General features: G+C 38.7%; 1 protein-coding gene across 1 annotated transcript in view; it reads left to right on the top strand.

The window, feature by feature from the left end:
- The window catches only part of GREB1 (growth regulating estrogen receptor binding 1), a gene marked incomplete at both ends in the record, with an annotated part of 63,663 nt that extends 38,335 nt beyond the window's left edge, over nt 1-25,328 (top strand). The window contains 12 exons of the mRNA XM_082307269.1: nt 916-1,532; nt 8,884-8,986; nt 10,714-10,872; nt 13,346-13,488; nt 14,259-14,420; nt 15,985-16,189; nt 17,015-17,189; nt 18,152-18,370; nt 20,683-20,818; nt 21,350-21,550; nt 23,174-23,312; nt 25,165-25,328. Coding sequence (XP_082163395.1) covers nt 916-1,532; nt 8,884-8,986; nt 10,714-10,872; nt 13,346-13,488; nt 14,259-14,420; nt 15,985-16,189; nt 17,015-17,189; nt 18,152-18,370; nt 20,683-20,818; nt 21,350-21,550; nt 23,174-23,312; nt 25,165-25,328 — 2,423 coding nt within the window. The remainder of the gene's footprint in view (nt 1-915; nt 1,533-8,883; nt 8,987-10,713; nt 10,873-13,345; nt 13,489-14,258; nt 14,421-15,984; nt 16,190-17,014; nt 17,190-18,151; nt 18,371-20,682; nt 20,819-21,349; nt 21,551-23,173; nt 23,313-25,164) is intronic.
- Between the last annotated feature and the right edge of the window lie 1,764 nt (nt 25,329-27,092).

The following is a 27,092-nucleotide window of genomic DNA, read 5'->3' on the forward strand; positions in this document are numbered from 1 at the left end:
TTTTTTGAGAACCAAGAATGTTCTTTTCACCATGAGAGGAAAGCTGGCTTTATTTATGTCCAGCTTCAGACAGACATTCTTATTACCATGTGGAGACTGATTCCTCAACCCGTTCGCAGTCTACTTTGAAGACTGTGAAGTATTTGCATCTTCTTTTTGGAATTCACTAAGCATTAGAGATGCTCAGAACCATTTAAAATGAGGCCTTAAACTTTCAAGGAATCTTAGTAGTTAGAGTATGTAAGGTATATATATTCCACTTCCAGAAAATCAGCAATTAGCTGTGGGGTATATCTATATGACATGTACAAGGCCAACATCCATGAGTTTAGTATGTGCTCTGAGCCGATCAAAAGCTGTATGAACACATTAATGCATTATGTAGCACCAGAGACTTGAGAGCCAGGTTTTATTAAATCAGACTAAAAGTGCTGCAGTTACGCAGACACCTGAGTGTCAGATCAGATCTGACTCAGAGCTGAGGACTGTTTCTAGATGTCAGTCTGTGTAGACATTTCTGTAGTCTGATGGGGTAATAGCCTGTGAATACTTATTTTCTTACACTCTTTTAAACGATTGTTTCAGTAATTTTGTATTTGTCTTGAGTGATGAAAGTATCTGATGAACACCTTAAGCAAGGAATGGATGAGGGAAGTAGAGGGCAGGACAATCACTGACAACTTTCCTATGCGCTTCAGTATTTTAAAAGCCGTTTTCTGCCTTGAGATGAATAGTCCAAACTAGTCCCATTATGAATTCCTGTATAAGAAAGGTGAAAGCAAGAACAGGAGTGGGATTGTAGTGTTTGATGGCTACTCTATCTAACTTATTTTTTTGTTTTGTTTAACTGTGGCATTGACTAGCAGAGATAGTTGCACTGTGTTGCACTGTGTTGAAATACAAATTTTCTTTTAGTTACAGCATTCTGCAGTGAGTCATCTCCTCCTTTAATAGCAGCAGGGGATACAGCAAAATCCCCCCACCAAGTCCAAAGCAACAGCACTGAAGAAACTACAAATAATTATGAAAAGCAGAAGCAGAAAGTAGACAAGGGGGCACAAACAACAATCAGCAAACACTTACCACTGGTAACTGAACAGCTGGATACAAAACAAAACATAAAAAGTGCCCAAATTTCCGTCACCTCGTCATCCTCCTCACCTTTCTCCTCCTCTTCTTCCTCCTCTGCACCTACTCATAACTCCTTCATCCTACAGACCTCTCAGTGCTCCATGACCAAAGCATCAAAACAGCCTCCCATAGTTTTCCTGCCCAAACTGGTTTATGACATTATTACTTCTACGGACAGCAGTGGACTTCCCAAATCATCTTCCCTCTTGCCTTATCATTCTGTTATGTGGGCAAGTTCTTTTCGTCCTCTTATGAGCAAGATGATGACTTGCACGGAGCAGTCTCTATACTACCGCCAATGGACGGTTCCCAAGCCAATCCATATGGACTACAACAATAGAAATGAGGGCAGAATGGACACCTTTCACCCAAGGAGACTGCTGCTGAGTGGGCCACCACAGGTGTGTAATAAGAACAAGGTATTATCATTGGTTTATTTTGTTTAATTTTATCTTAATCTCAGAAAAAAAGGATTAGTTATTATTATTCATACTTGAAGGGGTTTTTTTTGGTTAAGAGTAAGTTGCTTATATTTTATTTCCTAATCCCTTATAATAAAATAATCTTCCTTTCTTTACTCTTAGCCTGAGTTCAAAGACAATGAAGCTGCAGCAATATTAATTTTCTGTCAGTCTCTCTCCATTAAAATGTTTTAAAAGATAGTTTGCTCAAGAGATAGATAGATTTCATGTATAATTTCAGTTTGTTGAAGTTGAATATGCATTTACATTTTAAATAAAGATCAAAGATCTTCACAAAACCACTTTCTTATGATCAATCTGAAGACAGTTGGGAGTTTGTACTTAAGTTATTTTCTCTGTTTCCTCCACTCAGCAAACATAAATAGAAGCTGTTGTAAATAACACATGCAAGAAGGCCAGTTCAACATTAAGAGGGCCATATTTACAAGATGAGTAGCTGACCCAAGAGTTTTTAAAATACTTTGAAAAGATATATGGAAATGGGTATAGTCCTAAGAAGTTCCTTCTCTTCTAAATTCTCTAAGAATGTTTCGCACTTACCTCTGAGCAAGGTATCTCCGAGTTCAATGCTCATGTTACATGCTAAAGGTAATATTGTGCCTCTCATGCTCTGCTGAAGTATGAAGCAACAAGATAGGAAGAGACGCAATGCCTACTGAGAGCATATGTATGTCCTGCAAACCTCAGAAGTCAAAAAGGATAAATCCAAACCAAGGCAAAGAGCCATGTTTCCAGTTATTGTAACATCAACCCAAAGAATTAATCTAAAGATAGTTACTGATTTAACTTGCCACATGATCCACTCTTCTATGCCCATCCTTTGCAAAAAGAAGCTACATATTGCTATTTGTTAAATGATTGTATTCCATCGTATGCCCAAATTTATGGCACAGTAGAGTAGAAAGAGCATAAATGGGCTTTTCTTATTGGGACTTCCTGCAAATGTTACTGTAATTCATAAAGGATTCCAGAAAGTACTCTGAGCAGTTTTTCACTATCCATTCCTTTGATCTAAATTGTCCACATTTGCCAAAGACTGAGGTATTATGTGATCACGAAACTGAATTTCAGACTCAGCTGCAGCATAAAAATGAATCCATTCTGGAAGAGAGATGTTGTTCATTTCCATCTCAAAGTAAAACACAAGCTGTGACGATTGTTGTTAGAATTTTATATGCATACACGTCAAACCCCACAGATACTATTCCCAAAGCCACCCTAAACATCCAGATTAGCTGATAAGTAAATATTTCTATGGTATTCGTTTGGTTTTGGGTCACAAATTTCAATCTGTGATTCTCAGAAGTGTCATTCAGAGAGTTCTGAGAGCATACTACACACCTGTGAGAAGGTTTTGATGCTTAACACACTTGGTAGTCGCCATTTAACTAATGATAAAAAACCAGGCAGCTTGTTTATTCATCAGCTCCATTCCAGGGTATGGTATTCACCACTTTTCACTATCAAACCTTTTTTTTTTTTTTTTTCAAATATTGAACAGGACTCCTGTTGAGCCTCTGTACAGCAGTGAATTTCAGCCTTAATATCATTTCTTTTACTTGAAACTCCATCTCTTCTCCAGCTATCTTCACAATTCAGGTTATTTCCTAGTCTTGCATTGGGTCATACAGTTGGATCAGTTCCTAAAGGGCATCTTTATTCATTTTATATTCCTCAGTTCTTTCTGAAGAATATTCCTGTTTCACACACAACAAATTCACATGCATCAAATTAGGAGTATCATGTCTTCTTCCTAACTATCAAAATTTAGGGGTATACATTCATTTCAGTATGTGAAAAAAGACAGCAACTTTGCTTCCTTTACTATTTTAACTTCCCAAAGTACTAAAACCTCCTGTAAACCAAACAAAGAGCTGTAAAAGTATATGTTGATTGTTTATTGGTTTAAGGTATAACAATACAGTGTTTCTTCCAGGGAATAGTTACAATAAGATGTACAGAAATTAGAATTACTCTTCTCTTTCTGGGAAGAAATAATTTTGCTTCCTGAAATAGGTTTTACTCACATGTGTATTTGTTAATATTAACATTTTACAGGACTTAACACTTAATGCATGAAGAGATATAGGCAGAAATAAAAAAAAAAATTAGACAGCATCTATCTGAGTGTTAATAACATCTCAGCCAAAGTATAACATCTTCTAAAAATTAGGAAGTGGTTTTTTTCTTTATCAGGCAGCAGTTACTTTACTAAAATTCAAATCAGGAAGCAATTAGTTGGTTAAAATGAAAAATATGAAATCAACACAGGAAGAAAACTATGCACATTAGTGAAGCAAAATTCTAATTCTCACTGTCAGGGTCATTAGTAATAAAGTACACTCACCCTTCTCTCACAGGGCCATATTACACTCTGGACCGATCAAAATGTTTGACTAGAAGACTTGATGCATTTTCACAAGGACAATTATGTACATTAGAAGGCAATATGTGCATTATTTTTACAAGAGGCTTTAGGAAATGCAGCAAAAACTGGATAGGTATAGAACAGAATATATAGAATCTATATATTTATCTGTAAGTTAGCTCACATAATCGAAGTTAAGCCATTGGTTAGTGAGTAGGAATAAATACGCGCCACCATGAACAACATACATCATATGAATGGCTAGAAATCTAGTCCCTAGTGCACTCAAGAAAATACCTATAAGGAAGCCTAAATTTCACTAAAATATTTTTCTTAGAATCATTTATCTTAAAGTTCCCCAAACTGCAAATCAAGGTTTTGTACCTTTTTTTTTAACTGGATATTACAACTTAGAACTAGCATTTTCCTTAAGCATGGAAGCTGCTCATGAGCACGGCTCAGTCATGTGGCACCACATCCAGGCAATGAAGCAAGCACGTCTTAAGACACTTTCTAAGGAAGAAAACTGCTGCCCATATTATTTGGATTTCCTCTACTCCTATTAAAATCTTATTACAATGGGCTTATATACCATTCAGCTTATGTAAGAAAAATATTGGGGAAATATTTAATATATCTATTGTTAGCTGTCTTTTAGAAGAATGTATCAAGTGGAAACAAGGAGAAGAGCCAGCACCATTTGACCAGCTATCTGTGGACCATCAGCATGTTTTCTGTGAATCACCATTGGTTTGCAGACTGCAGTTTGAAAACCACTGCCGTGATATGTGAAAAACTGTCTCACCTGGAAATTAAAATAGAAAAGCCTTATGGAATTAGTTCCCCTTTTGCCATATTTCCCCGAATGTGAAGACCGAAATCAGATGATACTTCACAGCACCATGTAAGAATAATAAAGTACTTCTAGTGGTCCTGGTGTCCAGTGTCTGGAACAAGTTAAAAAAGGGAACTCATTATTGTTAGACCTGCTGCAACAGCACTTTCGGATGTCACTTCCATGAATAAGCGTGGAGGCACACATGTAATTTCTCTGCCTGGAATATCTCTCTCTCAGATTCTTAGGCAGTTTGTTTTCAGCTTACCCTTGATATTTATGGCAAGCACAGTTCAGCGCTCAAAATCCTTGGAGAGCTTTCCACTCCTCTTAGGCAGTGTGTCTTTGACATAAAAACTAGACCTTCATATCTCTTGAATTTTCTGCAGGAAGAATTTGAATTCTTTTTCCTTCCTCTTGCTCGGCTACTGCTACACTCTTCATTAATGAAGAGCTTCAGGGTAAACATATTTGTAGTTTTTTTATGGGCCAGATCATCCCTTGCACTAAGGATGAAAATAGAAACCCAAATACTAAATCTTTCCAGGCCCCACATTCCTTAGTTATCATAAGTTTTCACAAGATTTGGGATTTTTGCTTCTTAGTCTTCTGGGATTTTCTTCTTCCAAGTCTGATTCATCAGACTTCTGTCTCCCAAATTCAGGCAGACAGAAACAAATTAGAGTAATAGTTCCATTATTTGGGAGTATCTGGCCCTTAAGTGCCTTACCTATTAAGGCACTGGGCACTGCCACATATCTGAGGAACCACTTTCTGGGAAGCAGAGCTGTCTGTAGTAGCAGCACCCCTCATCTACATTTTGTTTCAGGAATCATAAAAATGCAGCCCAGTTCCAGGTTCCTTCATTCTTTTAATCTGTTTGCTTTTGCATGCAGAGCAAAGACAGGCTATGGAGACAAACACCTTGCTCAGAGTACTTCGTGCCTGTTGTCGTCACCGTTAATATGTTATATCATGCTTAAGCCCAGAGTCACTAATTAGGATCAAGACGGCATTGTGCTAGGCTTCTCTAAAGATGTGTAAAGCTACAGCCCAATCATGTATCCAGTTTAAAATTTCTTTGCAGATCTTCTATTTGTTGCAGTTGGGAGATGGAGGATGGGCAAATATGGGGCTTTGTGCTTCAAAGTTGTACATATCCTGCTTGCAGGATCTCTGCAGCTACCTACGATGCCCAAACTATCGAAAAGAGGGGTGGTGACAGATGGGGCAAGGACTCTTTGGAGAGATGTGGAAGCTCTGTTTATTGACAGCTATTCAGTATTTTCAAACAAACGAAGACACTCCGTGCAGTTCCATTTTGCCTAGAGATGGTACATAGAGAAAACAATGCAATTCATTTTAAACGTGCATTTACTTATCTGGGCATGCTACAAATTCAGTTGTTCAAGGTTCTTCCCTTCTGGAGTAAATGTTGATTGTAAATGAGAAGTCATGCTTTTCTCATTTTCTTTTCAAAAGTCTTCTCAAAATGACCTGGAAAAGGTGTTCTCTGTCACCAATTCATTTCTTCAGCAGCAAATGCAGGGAAATGTGCAAGTGAATGGAGTCCAAACATGAATGTTGCTATGTGCTCAGCCCGATCTCTCTCCTGGTAGAGAAACATTCTGAAAACGTGGAGAGATTCCTGCAAGTTCCCACCAGCATTTTACATACAGCGTTGCTAATATCTAACAGTTCATAAAGCTCACAGTACTGCATTGGACACTTTTTATGTGGGATAATGAGATGGGGTAAGAGATGATGCGAGGAATATCATAAGTACATACGTTTTAGTTTAGTGGTTAGGGACTTGCACTTGTAGTCCTGTGGTTTCCAACATTTTTGACTCATGACCCTACAGCTTTGTGTATACTTGAGTATAATATATATTATATATGTAATATATATACAATTGTGTATATATTGTCAATTGACAACTGATACATTTCATCTAAGTACCACGTAGCAGTAGCGTAGTCACTCCCAGATACATTGTTGAAAACCATTGATAAAGACTGTTTCCCCAGGGAAAGAAAAATACATGATTTTGATACAATAAATCTTAAATGCTTACCAAAAAGAAAAAGTAAGGTTTTCAGCCTGCTGTTCTGTTAACAGTTCTAAGTATATACTTCAAACAGATTAGGAATTAGTTTTTCACATAGATACCTGATATCAAGGGAACAGGTTGTGTACTTTTGACAAATGATCTCTCATTTGTTTGGAATCAGGGAGCTGTTAATCTGTCAGGCCACCCTGTGTTTGATGAAATCATGATCAGAGGCCCTTTAAAAGAATATGTTCCTAAGGGCATGTAAAGGTAATCTCAGACTTGAGAGAAAACATTGAAACTATTTTCTTCTAGAACAAAGTATCATCAGGTTTGCCTCAGATGTGGGAAGATAAGAACTTTTTGTTTAGCTCACCAATAAATAGCCATTGCAGCCAAGTTTAGAACCTTGTTCCAGGGCCAGTAGAAAGATTCTCATTAGTCTCAATGGATTTTACATAAAAACCCAGACTGGGAGTTAGAAACATCTGGTCCATGGGCTGACTATGGTCCATGCTATCATTTCCTCTGTTCAGTCACTTTTTTCCTGTGTTATTCCTGGACAGCAGGGAGTTGTGTGCTAACACATGGTCTACCATGTGTACCTGAAAGGTTTATTTGACCCTCAACAGGGATAATGGTATCCTTTTCTACCCTTGGCAAGCAACTGTTTAAAATGCAGTCTGATTTATTAAGAAGAGCAGATAGTGAACTTTGACCAAAACAAATATTTACCTACTCTTTCTTCAGCTTCAAAGCCTCCCTTTCTCAAATGTTGAGAGAAAATGAAAATTTCGCTTCACATATGTGGAAAATAGTAAATTCAGTACTGTATTTAGTAATTCAGCACCCTAAGCTCTGACGTGTCCTAGCCGTAATGACAGTGAAGCTGGGTTTTCAGTTCAGTAGTAAGATAGACTTAGCCCAAAATCTGATAGCATTTTGTGAAATTGGACAGTTGCAGCAGAGTGTGTCAGAAGTGATCTACATGTTAACCTCCCCTGTACAGGTGTGACATTAGTCTTAAGTTGTCAACTGGACATGGGTGCCATTCTGAGGCTGAACTACACACACACAAACAAGAAATCACGGCACGTTCGTTCTCCTGTGAGAGTGACAGGAGCTTGCTGGTCTCTTGTTTCTCATTGAAACCCATTGTGTACTGCTTCCTGTTCAAGTGTAACGGTTTGTAAAGCTGTCTGCTTAGATATGGCATTATTTACTTGATGTTATCAGCAGCAGACTTTATGTGGACGACACAAAACAATCCACTGAGTACATTATTGACTGTGGCTTATACCTTTCCGCTGAAAAAACTATAAAAGGGCGGCAATACTGTTTGGCGTAATGAAGAGAAAATATATATAGTGTGTTGGTGGGGTAAAAAAGAAAGGAGAAAGTTATAATCTTAAGATAATTTTAAAATGGACTTTTAAAAGGTGATTTTAAAACAGTGGAAGGGAAATAATATATTTTCATCACAAGAGGTGAAACAACACATTGTTTCATATACCTTGTCCTCCAGGAGTGGAAGTGGCCTGCACAAGTTCTCCTATAGATGCATGCCACTTTGTTCTTCAGGATAGCCACTGTACTTCACTAGCAGTCACTGTACTGGTAAATTATGCAAATATGAAAGGGTTGAGGCAATTGTTTAGTTGTCTTGTGGTTTGAGGAGCTTTTTTGGAACATTTTATGAGCTTGTATGGATTTTTAAAAGTTCATTGCCTATGGAGAAAATATAACATCAGGAGAGAAAATTCTCATTTGTGGGCCTGTAATTAGACCTGTGGTATAAAATGCATTTTCTAAACTAGGTTCCTGCATAGAGAGAACAAAGCTGTTGAGCATTTAAGCATTTCATTTATGCCAAGGAATATACAAATACAGGGATATGCAAGTGCTGAATATTAATATTTGGTTTCACTGCAGCTGCAATTTCCAGATATGTGGAAAAGTAACATGTTGAAAAATGAAAGTTTACTTTTGTATTTTCTAATTTATATATTTACAGATAGGGAAAACAGGTGCCTATCTGCAGTTCCTCAGTATTTTGTCCCGAATGCTGATTAGACTGACAGAAGTGGATGTTTATGATGAGGAAGAAATCAACATTAGTAAGTTCTTGATATAAAAATATTTGCTTCTGGAGACTGTAGAAAGTTGTTATGTTAAATGGAAAAGTAGTTTTCTATATATTCTATGCTGTTCACTTTTGCAATTAATTTACATTTTGGAAATATTTTAAGAAATTTTTTGTGTGATCTTCAACTGATACTTAAGAATATTTTATTATTTTACTCATCATTTAGGGTTTAGTCTTCCTCTCAGTAAAAAAACCACATATGTCTGTTTTTCTTGGGAAGTAATCAACAGCATTTATGTATATTAAATGATATCCAGCCATTGTTTTTGAGTTTAGAATTGGAATGAACTTCTGTGGCAAAGCACATCATAAAAAGAATCAGTGAAATTCTGGCAGATTTATACCATGAGGGGCGATGTCATATTTTCTAAGTACATAAGACTGCATGAGGGAGGAAAACAGTTGCTGCTCTCTCATAGCTAATTTTAGTCCAAACTTCCTTTATTTACAGTGTATTACTCCCCTGTGTTTCCAGATGTATTTCTGTAATTAAGGGCTGGAGTACATATAGAAAAATACGGGTGATATTTTATGGGATATGTCTAATCCTGCACCAAAAGCATGCCCACAGTCAGCTGTGGAGAGTCTCAGGTGGGTGCTGCCTGCCTGCTAGCTGCCTCCGTCAGACCCTGGCTGGAAGCTGTTCAGTCATTTTACTGTGGGGCTGTGCCTCAGCTCTTGTCTCTGAGGACTTTTTGGGGCAGTACCCAGGAGTCTTCCTCCACACTGAGCTGTGCTTGAGAAAGAGGCAGCCATCCCCCAAGGTTTATGGCAAAACCTGTGGAAAAGGTGACCAGTCTGCTAGGGGAGAGGTTTGTGCATTTAATCCTTCGTATTTTAGGCAGAATTTTAGAGGTAACTCACAGTCAGGGCGTGAAGATAATTGCACCATCTGACTACTTCCACCTGAGTTTCATATTTACTTTGTGTGCCAAAAGACAGGGTCTCACCTGTTGTAAATAATCATTTGGTCTATGCTCATAGACATGGGGTTACGGCTCTTTACAGCAGCTTACTGCAGACCCCCAAACTGAACTCCTCACTACTGTCTATTTTACTCTTGTCAGATCTTTCATCCTCTTGACAAAGGTAGAAAATTATTTTGTAAGGACTTGTGTACATCTGAGTTTTTATGTCAGCTAACCTGTTTCAGAAAAAGGCATAATTTCACTGCACATTATACCATTTGCTATTTTGCTCTTACCCTAGGGTGAATTATCTTTGATTACTCTGGTCTTATCACTAGAAGGGGCATTTGACTTTAACTCTGCACTGTTCTTAATACTGCAATTTCTGAAGCTTTAAACGGGCTTCTTTTCTCAGTGAGAATAACATATCTTTCCTCAACTGAGTTGACAAATGTGGTGGTCAGTGGAAAGACTCCAAATTCCTGGATGCAGGTAGATCAGCCTCACCGGACCCTTGACATCATTGTTTTCATCATCATCCCCCCAACTGCTGCAGTAAGATTGCAGAGGTATTAAATTGATAACAAAGGTTTAAAAGCCAGAGTTGCATTGGGGTATGAGGTACATTTGTTCAAAGGTGCACCTCTTGATGCATAATAATATTGCTTCCTCAGAATGATGAAACAAAAAATGATGCAGGAATAACAGGCATAGCAAAACCATCTATAGCAATATAAAGAGCTTTAAAAATTGTAATTACATGAATTCTTATTTTTCAATAATATCATAGACATAAAAGAAGAATCTGATCAATACTACCATCAGCCCGGAGATATGTGGCCAGATTTGGAGACATTTAAGAAGATGCCTTTTGACTACACTATCCATGACCCAAAATATGAAGATGCAAGTCTGATTTGTTCAAAGCTTCAGACTATAAACAGTGAAGGTTAGAATTTGAAAAATCTAAATGGGTACACATATATGTATTTATTTGTTTTTAACGTGAGAATCCTTACTTTTAAACAGCATAAAATTATCAGAATTGGACTTGACTAATTAATAGTGAAAAAAGATTTGAAGCTTGCCAGATGAACCACCAGAGTATGAGCCTTATAAATGTTTTATGGTATATTATATAGGTAGTCTATAATTTAAAAAGCTCTGATTCCACAATAAGTTTGTGTGTTTGAGTGTTTTTATGTAGTAGCATTGTCCTGCTCTGTAGCAATGAAGTGACTTATGTGGGTAAAGTTATTTATATACTTAAAAGTGTTTATAGGTTTATTTTTTAGGTTTTGGTTTAGGTTTGGAAAGCGTGAGATGCATATGTCCAGATCTAGATTCCTGGAGTATTGAGGTCTGAATTAGTCCACTGAATTAGCCAGCTGGACATACACAAGCCCATAGGACTGGGTAGGATGTATCCAAGCATGCTGAGGGAGCTGGTCAAGATCATTGCGAGGCTACGGTCTATCATTTTTTAATGATGACAATTGGTGGAGGTTCCTGATGCTTGGAAAGGAAAATGCCATGCCCTTCCTCTACAGGACGGAAGGAGGATCAAAGCAATTACAGCCCAGTCAGCCTACCCTCAGTCCTCAAAACAATTATGGAACAAACTCTCCTGCAAGCCATGCCCGACCCATGAAGGACAGGAAAGCAATTGGGAGCATCTAGAATGGATCTGTCATAGGCAAATCGTGATTGGTAAACATGATGGCATTTTATGATGAGATGACTGGCACTATGGACAAAGGAAGAGCAGTGGTTTTATCTTGACTTCAGCAAGGCTTTTGTCACTGTCTTCTATGATATCCATATTATCAAAACTGGAGAGAGATGGTTTAGATAGGTGGATTGTAAAGTGGGTGGGAAATTGGCTGGACTACTGAACTCAAAATGTGATGAGTGGCACAAATCTGATTGACAGCTGGGTATGCATGGCAATATTCAGAGACTGATAGTGAGGCAAACACTGTTTAAGATTGCCATTAATAACCTGGTCAAAGGGACAGAATGCAATGTCAGCAAGTTTCTGGATGATACCAAATTGGGGGAGCAGTCAATATGCAGGAAGGTAGCACTGCCATTCAGAAAGACATTGACAGGCTGGAGAAATGGAACCTCCAGGAAGGAACCTCAGGAACAGGAACCTCATATAGTTCAACAAAGGTAAATGCAAGATCTTGCACTTGGGACGGAATATTTTTTTGCAGCTGTACAAGCTTGGGGCCAGCTGTATAGACAGCAACTTTGAGGAAGGTGACCTGATGATCCTGGTAGACAACAATTTGAACATGAGTCACCAGTTCTCCATTGGGTTAATGGCTTACCAAAAACCTAACAAGCAAGTCAAGGGAAGTGATTATTCTTCTATGCATGGCACCTGTAAGATCATATCTTGAGTATTCTACCAAGTTTTTGGCTTCCCAGTACAAGAAAGACATTGACATACAGAAGTGAGTCTAGTGGGTAGCCACCAAGATAGAGACCTGAAGCACATGATGTACATAGAAAATTGAAGAGAGGGGGGTTTGCTCAGCCTAGAGAAGTCTAGCAGGGGCATCTGATTGCTATCGTCAGCTTCCTAATGGGAACTTACAGGCACAAACTATTATGGATAGCGTAAGGACAAGAGACAACAGACACAAGTTGCAACATGGGAAATTACAATTAGATGGTATGAAAAATATTTCCAGAATAAAAGTGGTCAAACCATGGAGCAGGTTGCCCAGAGAAACTGTGGAAACTCCACCCTTAGTGATTTTCAAAACTTGACAGGACAAGGAACAACCTTGAATAACCTGACCTGATGCTGAAGATCTGAGTGAAAGGTTTGGCCAGGTGACATTACAGAAGTCCTTTTCAGCAGCAATTGCATCTCATCTTCCTTCAGTCTCCCACAAAGGAGACCGTTTTTTAAAATGTGGATATTTGCTGAAGAGCAACGCCACTAAATTTGCCAAGTTCATTTCACATAATCTGCTGTGATGTCCGTCACAGGACGGCAAATGTCTGTCATAAGACTCTTTTTTACTATTTGTTACTTTTGCAAGCATAATAACAACAGCAACAATAATAAGCAGTAATAACAAGCAGTAATAACAACAAGCAGTAATAACAACAGCAACAATAATAATTTTAATAATCTGGCTTTGCTTACACCTCAGCCTTATGCAACATCTATACAGAATTATCATAATCATGAATTTGCAGATACTTCTTTGTAGTCCTCTTTGCTGTACATACCAATTTATAAAACATACTATGCTCAGAATTAAGTCATTGTTTGTTTTGAATGTGTTTAATCCCGCCATTGTTCCTAGAGGCTAATTACAGTGATAAAGAATTTATCATAAGCGAATACATTCTGGCCTTGAATGTATGTTACATTTAAGTTGTTTCTTTTTTTTTAACAGACAGATCAATGAGCAGGAGACAGGAGGATATGTATACACGCCGTCAAACAACTAGGATGAGACTGTCCAAGTATGCAGCATATAACACTTACCATCACTGTGAACAGTGTCATCAGTATATGGGTTTCAACCCCAGGTACCAGGTAAAGATTTCCAGATATTACTCTGCAGCTCAGAAACTGAAGCAGACACAGCCCAAACACAGTTTTGTGTACATTACTGTATTTGAATTGGCTTAGAAGTTGTATGTATGTGTTAAAAACAGTTGATTTATAGATTTTGTTATTTCTTGAGGTTTGCCTGCCTTGACCAGACTGCGGGTTTGGGGACGTCAGAGGACTGATCCTTGACTCATTTACACTAGCTTATTCAGTGCTGTAATCTGCATTCTGCATGTATACTACCAGTTAAAACTACTTTCCCCATAAAGTTTTCCCACTGGAACTTGCTTACATTTTCACCAGGGTAACTGCAAAAGATGCTACTTCTGATACAGTAGACCAGCATAGAGCAGTCTATATGTGGCATACAGACTGTTACTACGCAGAGTAACCCTCCAATTTCCTGCCTATTAGAATGTGAGGAAGAAGTTATTAGCAATGCAGATACTGGTTTTTATGTGTCAGTATTTCTGAAAGCCAAGAGTGGCCTGTAAGTATTGGTACCATCTGCAAGACGAAGTTGAAACAAAGGTTTCAAAAGAGGGAACAGTTTTATATTTTATATTTTTTTTAGCGTATGCTCTAGCCTAGGGAGCATTGCTTAACACCTAGTAAATCCTGAGGTAAAATCTAATGCAATACAGTAAGTGATTGTAGTCTGTTTGGTAATGTTATAAATGTTTATTAACTACACTGAGACCTTGTAGTATGACTCTAACCACTGGAATTATCCTATTTTTTCCCATCCTCAGCTTTATGAATCTACTCTGCATGCATTTGCCTTTTCCTATTCTATGCTGGGAGAAGAGATCCAGCTGCATTTTATCATTCCAAAGTCAAAGGAGCATCATTTTGTCTTTAGCCAACCTGGAAGGCAATTGGAAAGCATGAGGCTACCACTAGTCACAGATAAGGTAGATACGTAATTATATTCATGGACATATATGGGAGAGAGACACCACTGATCGTAAAATTTGTTGTATTAGGATTCTTTACACTTCTGGTCCTGCTGTCAAGCGATAATGAAGATGTCCTGATACTAAGCTTGTATTTTCTCCCAGAAAGGGAGACATGAAGCAAAACTGTCAAGCCACCAATAAGCTGTTTCTTTTGCTCATTATCAAGGTTTATCCTTTGGTATAAACACTCTTATCTGGGGCACAAGGTCTTTGGTTATGGGTTTCAGATGTTAAAGTGAGAAGGGTTTCAGCAATGGGCCTCAGAGACATGGTTTTATCATACAGTTACTAAGAGGAAGCAATTTTTTACAGTAGAGGGAGGCAGTGGATTATCCTGTTTTATTCTGCATAAATGCTCAGTTACTTTCATATGAAAATAAGGCTTTCAAAGAATCTTTGTCATGGCTTCAAGACTGTCCAAAGAGTCACGTCACGCTTGTAGAAAACACTTTTTAAGGTCATCCATGTGACAGGCTATGCAAACTCTGATGTTGGCCTTTACAGTAACTCCTAACATTCATGTCTAAGCTGAAGCTGTGCCTTGCTCAAGCACACTGCTTAGAGTATTGAAGCAATTTGTGGAACAGTAGTAAGCAGTAGCAGTTCTACCCTGGAGAAAATAAGCTGCTTCCAATAAGCACTAATCAATCAATACCACCCTCCAATTTGGGCTTTTATGTCCAGTTCAAGTTTGAAATGGGATAACCCAGGCAGCAACACAGCAGCAACTGTGCAGTGTGAGGACGACACCTCCTGCTCTTCCCCACCCAGTAAACTTGTGCTTGGCTACACAGTCAGAACTGTGCACTGGGTCCTTGTGGATCCTTTTCCTGCTTCTGCCACTGACCTGCTTTGAGGCTTTGCCAAAAACACTTCTTCTTCCTTTGCTTCTTTTTCTGTTCACTTGCTCCAAAATGGTGCCTGCAATCTTGCTGCAAGCTTGAAAAGTGCTGTGGGATATAAACCCAGATTATTAAACCATTATAAAATATTTTTCTTGATCCACTTTAAATTCCTTTTTGTGAACTCCACTAGTATCAAACCCATCATTTTGTGCTTTGGCAGTTTTAAATCTGGAGTGCTTAATTCTGAGGGCTTTGGAGAGTCTCTGTAAAGAGGCACACTTTCATTCTGGGTCCTTAATGACCTTAGTAGGAACCAGGCTAAAATCAGTTGCCCAGACTGGAACAGTCCTGGATTTCTCTAGAAACAGGGCTTTCAGAAGCTGTACTATCAAACTTGGAAGCACCTAGTGAGTCTCAGTGCCTTCAAGACTGGGTGATAGCCATTCAGAAGGGTTGTACGGCAGTTTTGGAGTAAGGTGTTTCGTACTGTCTTATGCCATACGGACCTAAATTCTTTTCCAGATCTAGCCTCAGGGTCCCTGTGCACTTGGCAGGTCAAGGTAGCAGTTTGTCCAGTGTCAGTGAATCTGATTTATTCTCCTGAAGGATCTGGTTCTCTTTGTTTAAACATCCTCCAGCTTAATACAGAAACTCACACTTCTTTTTATTTACAGAGTGAAGATTACATAAAAAGCCCCACTTTTACTCCCACCACTGGTCGTCATGAACACGGACTTTTCAATTTATATCATGCAATGGATGGAGCCAGTCATTTGCATGTTTTAGTTGTCAAGGAATATGAAATGGCCATATATAAAAAGTATTGGCCCAACCACATCATGCTTGTTCTTCCAAGCATTTTCAACAGTGCAGGAGTAGGTAAGTGTAAAAAAAGTTCTAACAAATGCGGACACACGACTTGGGCCCTTGAGGTGTTGTTACTCAACAGTGAAACGTAGACCCACACCTTGTAGCTAGCATATCTGATCTGGTGATCTCGATTCTCTTTGAAGACAACATTTCACAGTTGAAGATGCAATTCACTTAATCCAGGTCACCTAAAACAAGCTAGATGAATTGCACCCTATAAATACTTAGTCTCCTCTATTGATTTTAAAGGGCGCTGAGGGTGTTAACTCAGATGGAGTTACCTCCTCTGTTTCCTCGTGGAAATAAGTTATGTACTATTTGCATAGGCAGTGATGCACTGGTTGGGTACATCTCTTAGGTGCGTTCTGCTGATACAACGTCTGTGAAATATTCAGCGCTTTGCTTTTACTGCTGGAACAACTTATAGACAGCAGTAGTGACAAACACACAAAGTAGATTGTCAAGGGAAATTGTTCCCATGTTATTCAGATGGTCAATTAACATTTCTAGATATTTGCACTAAGAGATGCTAGTGGAGCCAAATATCTGTCAGGTTAAAAGAAGCAGTCACTAAACCCCTAAGACACTAGCAAATCTTTACCAGAGAGGTCAAGCTTCATTTTGTGTGCTTCCTAGTGTGGTCCTATAAGTCACTTGCTTGGCAAGTGACAAAGTAAGTTGGCTTTGGGTGTTAGTGTTTTGTTAGGGTGTTAAAATCTTCAGAGTGATTCATACCCTGGTCTGCAGAAATATTCACTTCAAAAGGCTTCCAAGTCAAAAGCAAACAATTTCTGCCCCTACTTTTGATCTGATGGTTTATGTCCTTGGTTTCAGGTGCTGCACACTTCCTGATAAAAGAGTTGTCTTATCATAACTTGGAGCTTGAACGAAATCGGCAGGAGGAGCTGGGGATAAAACCCCAGGATATTTGGCCTTTCATTGTCATTTCAGATGACTCCTGTGTTATGTGGAATGCAGTAGAAGTCGATTGTTCAGGAGACAGGAAAAGGTAAATAAAGTAATATATGCTTTTTCAGCTGATGTCTTTTAACCATTCACTGTATATCAGTTTTGAAATTACGTTTGATATACTACAACTTTTACCCTGTACAAGCAGAGAACAATATTTGCCTAGCGAGAGAATTATTTTCCCTAGCCATCTGCCTTTGCATAGCACAGAGTTTAGTGCCTGGTTTTCATTGTTGTCCCCTGAGGATTTAAGTGCCCTGCAGCCTTTGCTGTATAGCTTGACTCCGGTTCAAACTAGAGTTACTCAGCCTGCAGATTTCAGACTCTAAACAATCCCCGATACACTGGGCAAGCATGGGCATTCACGTGTACATTTTTAACAGGATTTTTCTAAAGAAGCTAAAAGATATTTCTGTGCAAATTGTGCAACTTATTTCCTCTGGCTCTTTTGTCAGTCTGAGTCTGTATGGCTCCTTTATTAGCTCCCCAAATCCCCAAACAAGTATTTTTGTTTTCATTACTTTAGAACATTATTTGTACTAGATATTTTCATCTATTCCCAGAACGGTCCTATGCAGGATTTACAGCAAACCTTCAAGGAGAACTAAACTCAGTGAAAAATGAGATGTATGGGCTCTGGGGGTGGGCTAGGAGGATCTTATACTTTGCACTTAAGTTATGGCACAAAGTCAGCAATCCTCCCAGAGTCATTTGGAACATTACCCAGGTAACTTTAAAAGTTCACATATCGAAGTGAATATTTTGAAAGATCCAGACTAAGTTTCAGATCTGTCATACCAGTCCCCACTGCACAAGCACTAGTTAATTTTAAGTTTTGATTAGCATGAGAGACAAAAAGTTGCAGTAAACTAAGACAACACTGAACTTATCTACCTGATACTCATAACTACTTTCGACTGTTAAGAATTGCTCTTCAGATGAATGAGATCCTGAATATTCTCTATATACTTTAAAATTACCACATTTTTTTAATTATTGTAGTGACTATACATGGACTGAAAGGAATGTTTCCTTGAAGCAAATTTTGCAACATATTGAAGCAACTCCCAATGTCACTCACTATGCCTTAATTGGGATGAGGAAATGGTCCAGTAAAACAAACAGCGCTGAGATCAAGGAACCATTCTCCTGCTGCCATGTGCATGATTTCATTATGCTGAATGTTGATCTGACACAGAATGTACAGTACAATCAGAACAAGTAAGTAAATCAGTAGCATCTTTCAATAGAGATCATGAACCAAATAGAGGAAGTTTTACAAAAGCTCTTGTTGGTTTTTTGGGGAGGTTGTTAATGGGATGGAGACAGATTTTGTTTTCTTACAGATGGTTCAAATCCTTCCCAAATTGCCAGCAGTTGGAAAAAGACATTAATTTCCATCGTTCCAAATAAAACAGCCATATTTGCACTACAGGATAGACACACTCAGCAGTGTGCCCCGCAGCATTGGGCCCCGCGTTGTCTAGTCCAAGCGGCCTTTTGGTAAACACTGTAGTTCCCCTCCTGCCTGCTGACCTGCACTCCCTTCCAAAGGAAACAGGGGTGTGTGCGTGAATCGTGCATAACCAGGTCTTGTTCTGACATGGACCTGAGATACAGCTGGGGTTTGTACCCTGAGTAGCACAACACTGGAGCAATCTGCAAGTGTGCTCATCAGGACAATCAGAAGAAAGGAATAAATAAACCTTGTTAGCATTGGTAGTTGTTTCTCACATTCAGCTTTCTCAGAAATCACACTTTTTAATTTATCATGCTACATAGGGTATATCTGGTTATAATATTGCCACACACAGTATCACCACAGTTACCAGAACTATATTCACTAGGTACATCATCTCACAGAATTTCACTGGTCTGTGTGAGATAAACTGTGGTTTTGGCCCCATTTCTGAGGGACAAGCATTTATCACAACAGAATGAAGTAGATATCACTAGAGGTGGGATTCACTTGTCTAAAGCTGGTCTTTAGGCACCTCAGAATATGCAAGATGTCCATACGAGGTCGACAGGTATGACACGAAATCTACATGTATTTTTCTGTAAGCTAGGTGGGATAACCCAGGTAATCTAAAAATCGCTCTACACACCTAGACTTAGATAACTGAACATCAGTCACTGTACTTCTCAGAAGAACTCTCTTGTCTCAGGAAGATGTCTTTTGAAGTCCAAGTTAACTTAATAACTTCAGGGAAGCACTTCTGCTTTCACTATTCTGTGGATAAGCAGATGACCTAAATTTCTATCATCTCCACCAGCCTGACACTTCAAAAGAGCATTTTAAACTTGCTCCTGTGCATCTCCTAGTACAAAACTGTGCTCCCAGGCTGTCTAACTGTATTACCTTATGAAGCATTATGAAGGGCTAATTAAGAGAACGACAATAAAGCAAAATTATATGAGTGCAGGCAGTGATGTTACAATCTCAGGAATGGCAGATGACACCACCCGTTTCCAGCCTGCGTCTTTAAACCCTGCGTGGCTCACCATGATCCTCTGTGTGGGTGCTGCTGAGCCTGAAGTATTGTACGACATTGCAAGCCTGGGCTGGCAAGGAAAAAGGTACATTTTAAAACACAGAGACACTGACATTCAGGGATACCAAATATCCATGTAAATATTACTAAGATCAAAGACAAGATTTTAGAAACACGTAATTAAATGCCACATTTCTCACTGATGTTCACTGTTGCAGTAATTGCTCAGCTCTCTTAAATCCAAGCTCTGGATGTTAATCCAACACTTCTGCACATCATCCTGTTTGCTGTGTAATACCTACATTCCAAATAGAGAACTGAGACTGAATTTTCCAAAGGCCAGAGAATTTTAATTTAGCCAGCTTTAGGAATTTACCTTTTATTCTGCTTATTTTTAAATTTAGCTCAGGGATGTTTGGCCTCATTCTGCTTAATTTATTCCTATGTCTCAGCAGTTCTGGTGTATTAATAAAAGACTCCTTGTCTTCAAATAGTTTTTGTCTCTAAAGTAAAATGACATTATTTCTGTAGAGGAATATTGAAAAAAAATTACAGGATATTCTCATTCTAAGGGAAAAATGAGTAGTCAGAGACCACTGTGCATATGACAAATCAAATGTAGGGCCTCATCCATTTCCTTGGAAGTCAAAGGAATTAATTTCCTTGACCTTATTTTGGGTAGTAATGCATGTAGCTATTTTCTATGACTGCATTATTGCAGTAAAAGGCAAAGAAAAGATTTTAGCTCCTAGGTCTTTTCCCCAGCAATTTCCTACCTTTCTCCTTCCACTTTGTGTTTCTGGTCCTTTTGCTCCCTAAGTGGTTCCCTCCCTCATTTTGATCTTCTTGAACTCATTCTAGCCTAGTTTATGATTACAAAGCTGAAGCCTCTTTCCCTGACTGATAGGCGTTGATGGATGGTCAGAATGTTTGACACTTGTCCTTTCCACGGTGCTGATCAAAGACCTCCAGTGCTTGTATTTGTTAGTGTGTGATGAGAAATATTCCTCTCAACTGCTATGATGTTATTCTTTCCAGATTTACGTGTGATGATGTTGACTTCAACTTGCGCGTCCACAGTGCTGGCCTTCTCATCTGTCGGTTCAATCACTTCAGTGTCATGAAAAAGCAAATTGCAGTAGGAGGACAGCGATCCTTCCACATTAAGTCTAAGGTGGGAACTGAGACCTCTGTTTCATTATTGTTAAAATTCTGTTTTCCTCTTTGTACCTGTAACCAGGAGAGCTGAGATATTTTGGTGCATCACCAGTTGACAGTAATGGGGTATGTCTGCCATGTTTTGTTTTTTTTATTTCTTTCTGAAATCCACAATATTCTTGGCATAAATGCACCTTTCCTTAATAATTTTCCTTTAAAACTTTTAAAAACACCTACAGTGTCTCTTTATGATCCAGGTAACCACTCACTATGAGTTTTTTATCTATAGCTATTGAATTGCTCATCTTCATATGAATTCATATGTAGGAGTACTTTGGGTTCAAACAAGAAACCCCAAAGACTCTGTAAATATAAGTATAATTCTGTGAAACTTTTTTGGTAGCAGATATTTTTGGCTGAATGACTTTGCTTCTTATAGAAATCTCAGATTTGTAGGATAGAGACATATTTTGTACAAACCAAAATTCAGATAAGTACAACTTGATTGATCAGGATTGATCTGTACCAGAAATATTTTTCCTCATAGGTATCTGACACTCCAGTTTCAATCTCACCTGCTCAGTACATTTGTGCTCCTGACAGCAAGCATACCTTCTTGGCAGCACCTGCTCAGTTGCTCCTTGAAAAATACCTCCAGTATCACAGCCATCGCTTCTTCCCAATCTCAGTGAAGAATTATAGCCATCCAGTGCTATCTGTGGACTGTTACCTTAACTTAGGACCACAGGTACTGAACAAAATAATCTTCAAGCAGCTCTAGAAATGTATAGGCTATGTTTTGGATGAGTTCGTTGATGCCTTCCTTAATAATAGTTGCACAGCCTTTGAAGAATCAGGTCAGGTATTAGATCCCTATAATGTAAAAATCAAATTCTTAGTCCCATAGAGCTATTATTAAAGGCTACAAATAAAGTACGTGGAGAACAATACCAGAGTTGTCCCAAATACTAATGTAGTCCGTGAATTATATTAGATTCTGAATTAACACAGAGCACATTTTTCTTTAAGAAGTGTTTTCTCAGGCTGCTATAATTTGGCCCTTCCTACAGCAAATTTCTTCCACAAGAGTGTTTTACAAATACTAGCTAGCCCTTAGAAAGCACTTCAAAATACAAATGTTTTAGTTCACTTTTGACTGATAAGCTGAGGCAGAGAAGCAAATACCAAGGAAACAGTCAGAATGGGAGAAGCTGACATTAGATCTCAGGAGCTGTTGGTTCTCGCTGATGGGTTTGGATCTAAAGCCAAGGTCATACTTAAACTCAAATGTAGGTCGGACAGAAGTATGATACTAAGGTGGTGTTCAGGAGAGAGAAACTGTTTTTACCTTTTCACCTGACTTGAATACTAAATGAAATTCAGTCTTGCTGGATTTACTAAACTACTTTACCAAAACAGCTGTGTAACAACCTTCCCATATATGCTGCTCCCAGAACATTCTGAACTCTATCTTTTAATTTGCTTTCTGGCTGAGCTCTTGCAGATCTATGTTCCCACCATGGTTGGAAAACCAAACTCTGTGGAAGGGCATTGTACTGTTACTGTATTCATCCATTGCATCCTTTCAGCTCTAACCCATTCAGCACATGAAATGAGTTCAATTCAGTTCTGCAATTGTTACCTCAGCTGGAATATGATACAATGGGATTGAAGGAATATGGATAAATAGACGCATCCTGAGCCAGTCTCAGTTGCTGTGGGTCAGCCTTCCTCCACTGAATTATGCTGATTTATGCTAGATGAGGGTCTGCCCCAACTAAGTAGTACAATGGCACTTTGGAAACAAAGCCTTGTGTGGAAGATTCCTTAATTTAAATTTATAAATACTGAAAGAGTGCTATAAATATTCCTGGTTCCCAGTGGATTTGGGGAGTAGCCATAAAAACAAACTAGACAAGAAAAAACCTCACTCATTTATGTATATGCACTACTCTACTCACTTGAGTAATCCTATTGTAACGTACATTAGGCATTTCTAAGGGGTTCTTTTCGTGTCGCTATGCATGGTCGCTATTTTTACTCACATGTAGATAAACTGTGCTGGGCAGGTCACAGCATTATGGTTGTGGGGAGCTATTGTTACTGCAGCTTTCAAACCCTATCATATCTGAACCTCATTATGATAATAGTAATTAATAGTAACGACTAATACATAGTTATGAATAGTGCTTTTATGTAGATTTTTAATAAGTAGAGGGATGTTTAGGAAGGAACTATAAACATCACAATATTTGGAGTTGGAAAGCAACTCTGACTTTGAATCTGGTGCAAATACTGAAAGCTTGATATCAAGCCTTAGCTTTATATAAAAGCTTGAAAAATGTTAATTTTTTTCCCCTCTCTCAATCAGATTGCAGTTTGCTACGTGAGTTCTCGGCCTCACTCTCTGAATATCAGTTCCTCTGGTTTGACATTCAGTGGTCTCCTGCTATACCTCTGTGACTCCTTTGTTGTAGCTAGCTTTTTGAAGAAGTTTCATTTTCTTAAAGGTGAGCTGCAATAATTTCATTACAGAGAATTATATGACCTGGTCTCTGGGAACCTGGGGAAAAATGTATTTTATATGAAAATACACATGCATATATATGTATATATGTATTCATATTTGTCTTTATATATATTCATATTTGTCTTTATATGTCCCACCCATCTTTGATGCTTGATCATGCTGGCTCTATACTGTAGTAAACTGGTATATAACAGTATTATAAGTTCTGCAGATTTCTAAGTGGGGAGGAATGTTGGATCTATATCATTATGCCTAGTGTATATGCGTAACTCCTTACCTTATGTTTGAAAACTGAGTATTTAAGATTTATGTATGAAGCATTTACCTATTGTGTTTTTGCAGGTTTTCCAATTTTCGGTAGAAAATGGGTGATGGACAAACCTCCATCAAAATCTATTTACTATCCTTGGAAACAGAAGCTGGCTCATTTAAAATTTATTCCTAATAACCAGTTTCTCCATGTAGTCTTTACATGGTGGATAGCAGCAGAGACAAATAACTTCCATTTGTATTGCAGGCAGTCATATTGCAAACTTCTTTCGGATTGTTCTGCTGCTGTCTTAGGCATTTAGCACTCTGGGGATTTGTTTCACTCACAGCTACAACTGTCACTGGAGGAGGAACACTGGCAAATGCCTTCTTGAAAGAGGCAGAGTTGTTATGAACTGCTGTGTTCTTTCTTTGTTGCAGTTAGTACAGTTTCATGGAGGTATGTGTAGCAAAGTGCAAATTGGGGTATACAGTGCTTTTACCTGCACACGCCACTGAAGCCACAGGAGCGCCAGCGTCTATGCTCATTCTGGAGCAGCGCCCACATTTTAATCAGCCCGTAGTTCCTCTAACAAGGCTATCAGAGTAACTGCAAATGAAAGCAGTGCTTTTGCACTGCATTCTTTGAGTGACCAGAGGCTATCAATCAGTGTCATTTTGCATAAACCAGACAATTTTTATAGTATATAGCACAAAGTGTATTTGATTTGGGATTTCTCCATCTTCCTTGGCAGTCTACTTGATTTTCTAACGCACCACATGAGCATTAAACACCACATGACTGTTTTCTCTCTTTTTATTATATTCTCAGCTTTTTTTTTGTCTTGGGCACTTCCACTTACCTCACCATCTCTCATTCAGATTATTGAATGCTGGCGAGGTAATTACTTCCTCTTAATTGAGCACTTTTCTCAGAAGCCAGGGAATCACGCATGCAAGTTAAAATGGTATCAGCACGCCAGTCAAGACAGTTGATGTTGTTTAGTAAAACATGATATTTCTTGCTTTGGCATTCTGGGTTTGCCTGTGTCCATAGCCATACAGACCAGATTCTTCTTTGCCAGAACATTAGCTTACCAATTCAAAAAGCACTAAAGTTTGTGATTTAAGGACATGTTTAGACCATTTCTGGTCAGCAAAGCACAGAGCTTAGTCAGCCATCACGGTGATTGACTTGTAGTGTGTTTTGCTGAGTGAGAGTTTCACTCAACAAAGTAACGATCAGTAGGGCTAGACCAGTAATGGATGTAGGGCTTTATCTTGTTTTCTGCCAGGACCCTGACAGTTTTACCCTTCCTTACCCTAAAGAGTAGGGAATGTATTGTTAGTCCTGTTTACTAGATGAGTACTAGACACCTCAAGCTACACAAGAAGATCTTGATAAATAGGGAGCTGAACGTAGCTCTCCTCAGTCCTACGTGAGTGTCTCAATTTTCTCCCAAGCCCACTTGTAACTCCTGTTGTGAAAGTGGTGGAGTTCTACGTGCTAAGGGGCGGTGGGAGCTGGGTGATCTGAGAGCAAAAGGGATGCTCACGTGGGCTTCTTTTTAACTGTTTCTTAGGTGCCACCCTGTGTGTGATTTGTCAGGATCGCAATTCTCTTCGCCAGACTGTTGTCCGGCTAGAGCTGGAAGACGAATGGCAGTTCCGACTGCGGGATGAATTCCAGACTGCCAATGCAAAAGAGGACAGACCACTTTTCTTCCTGACTGGACGACATATTTAACTGAAAAGAGACACATTTCCTGAATGATACAAGAGACTAATTGCCACCATGTCATGAAATTACTTTTGAGAGGCTCTGCTTTCTGAGCAGAAACAGGAATGTTTTCCATTGTTTATTAGAATGATATCTAATCAGACAATTTACGCTCATTGAAGTGACTTTTCTAATTTAATTATCATCTGATGGAAGTCATTCCTAATTCCTGGGAGAGACGCAGAAACTTGCTACTCCACATGGTGGAAATCATTTTGGATCAGAAGGGAGGTCAATGAGTGCACTACTTCTGTGACAAAAAAGATCACATGCAAGTTCATAAGCAAGAGTTTTAGAAAACTTTTTGTACATTCCAGAAATACAAAATGTAAATTTAGGAGCAGATTTTGTTTTAGAAGTCTTATTTATCTAACAGTTGGCACAAGGCAACAGGAATTGTTACAGTTTTGTAGTATACTGCTACTGATTGATCCAGGTAGGCTTTTTATATGAAGAGTTGTAAAGTGTATTTCTTAAATAGTGGGAACTCAGTTGGAGCCTTAATTTTTGGAACAGGTGCCACACTGGGTAGTTTTACCATACAGGACTCTTGGGATAGAAGCAAAATTATATGACTGGTTTTATTAGCATAAGGAAGAGAGCCAAGAAAGTAGATTTTATAATGAGATATGGACATTTAAACCTGAAACTGAAATTACCTTGAGTAACTGAAGAGATCAAATGGAGAGACTGACCTGCAAGTAACTTATTACATCTAGAACAGTGATGTTTCCTGGCTTCTGCTTAAATTGTTGCAGACTAATGGCTGCAGACTTCAAGCTGGGCCCACTGTACTCAAGACAGCAGATGAGATGGTTCTGAAACACTCCCAATACACTTTCTGGGGATATTTTCTTGCCACGGTGCTTCATAAGCGTGAGAAAATGGAGACTAAATCTCTGAGAAATTCAGGTGGAAATCTAAAAACATGTTCTAGAATGGCACCAGGCATCACGGTATTTTGTATGCTCTAAATGTGAAGTCAGTGATCACGGTCTTTGTCTATGTTTTTGGAAATATTCTCTGAGTTGCAAACTTCATGTTTGTCTTTATAGAATCAGTGTTAACTTCATTCAGTCCAGGTGCAGAAAGGATGAGTATAGACATTGTCAGAAGATGTCTAATATTTGGGCAGTCCTTTGTTGCTGGATACACCAATGGGAGGATCATTGATTTCATACTGATGAAATGCCATTGGGTGGCTGAATCTATTACAGTACTGGTCTTGACATGCAGACATCAGTATGGCTGTGCCAAACACCTAATTTAGGTGCATTTACAGGGAAAAGGTAAGTTCTGTGAGTTTGAGAGACTTAGATCGCTATTTACAAGATAACTGCTAGAAATCAGGGTGTGTTTCTATATTTCATTGTCCTTGATTCAGAGTGAGAATTCGCTTTGTTTAAGGTTTGGGAAGGACGGCGAGCATTGTCCTATGTAAATAGTATTACCTGTTCAGTTTTCACCAGTTGATTCGTTAATTTAAACTTTTTTAAACAAGTGCAACATTCATGTCTAATGCATCCTTTATAAATAAAGTTCATGCTGCATGGACATCTATCTTGGTGATGCACAGGACTGTCAAGTATGCTTTTGTAGGGAAAAAGCAAATGGTTGGCAGAAAGGAGCTAATATAATTAAGGAATGCTCTGAGCTGATCAAGAGAAACTACAGTACTCCTTAATGGCCTAAAGCATAGTGCAGCCTCAAAGTTTGTACAAGAACTCAGAA

Source organism: Platalea leucorodia (assembly GCF_965183815.1).
Source record: "Platalea leucorodia genome assembly, chromosome: 3".
Lineage (NCBI taxonomy): Eukaryota > Metazoa > Chordata > Aves > Pelecaniformes > Threskiornithidae > Platalea > Platalea leucorodia.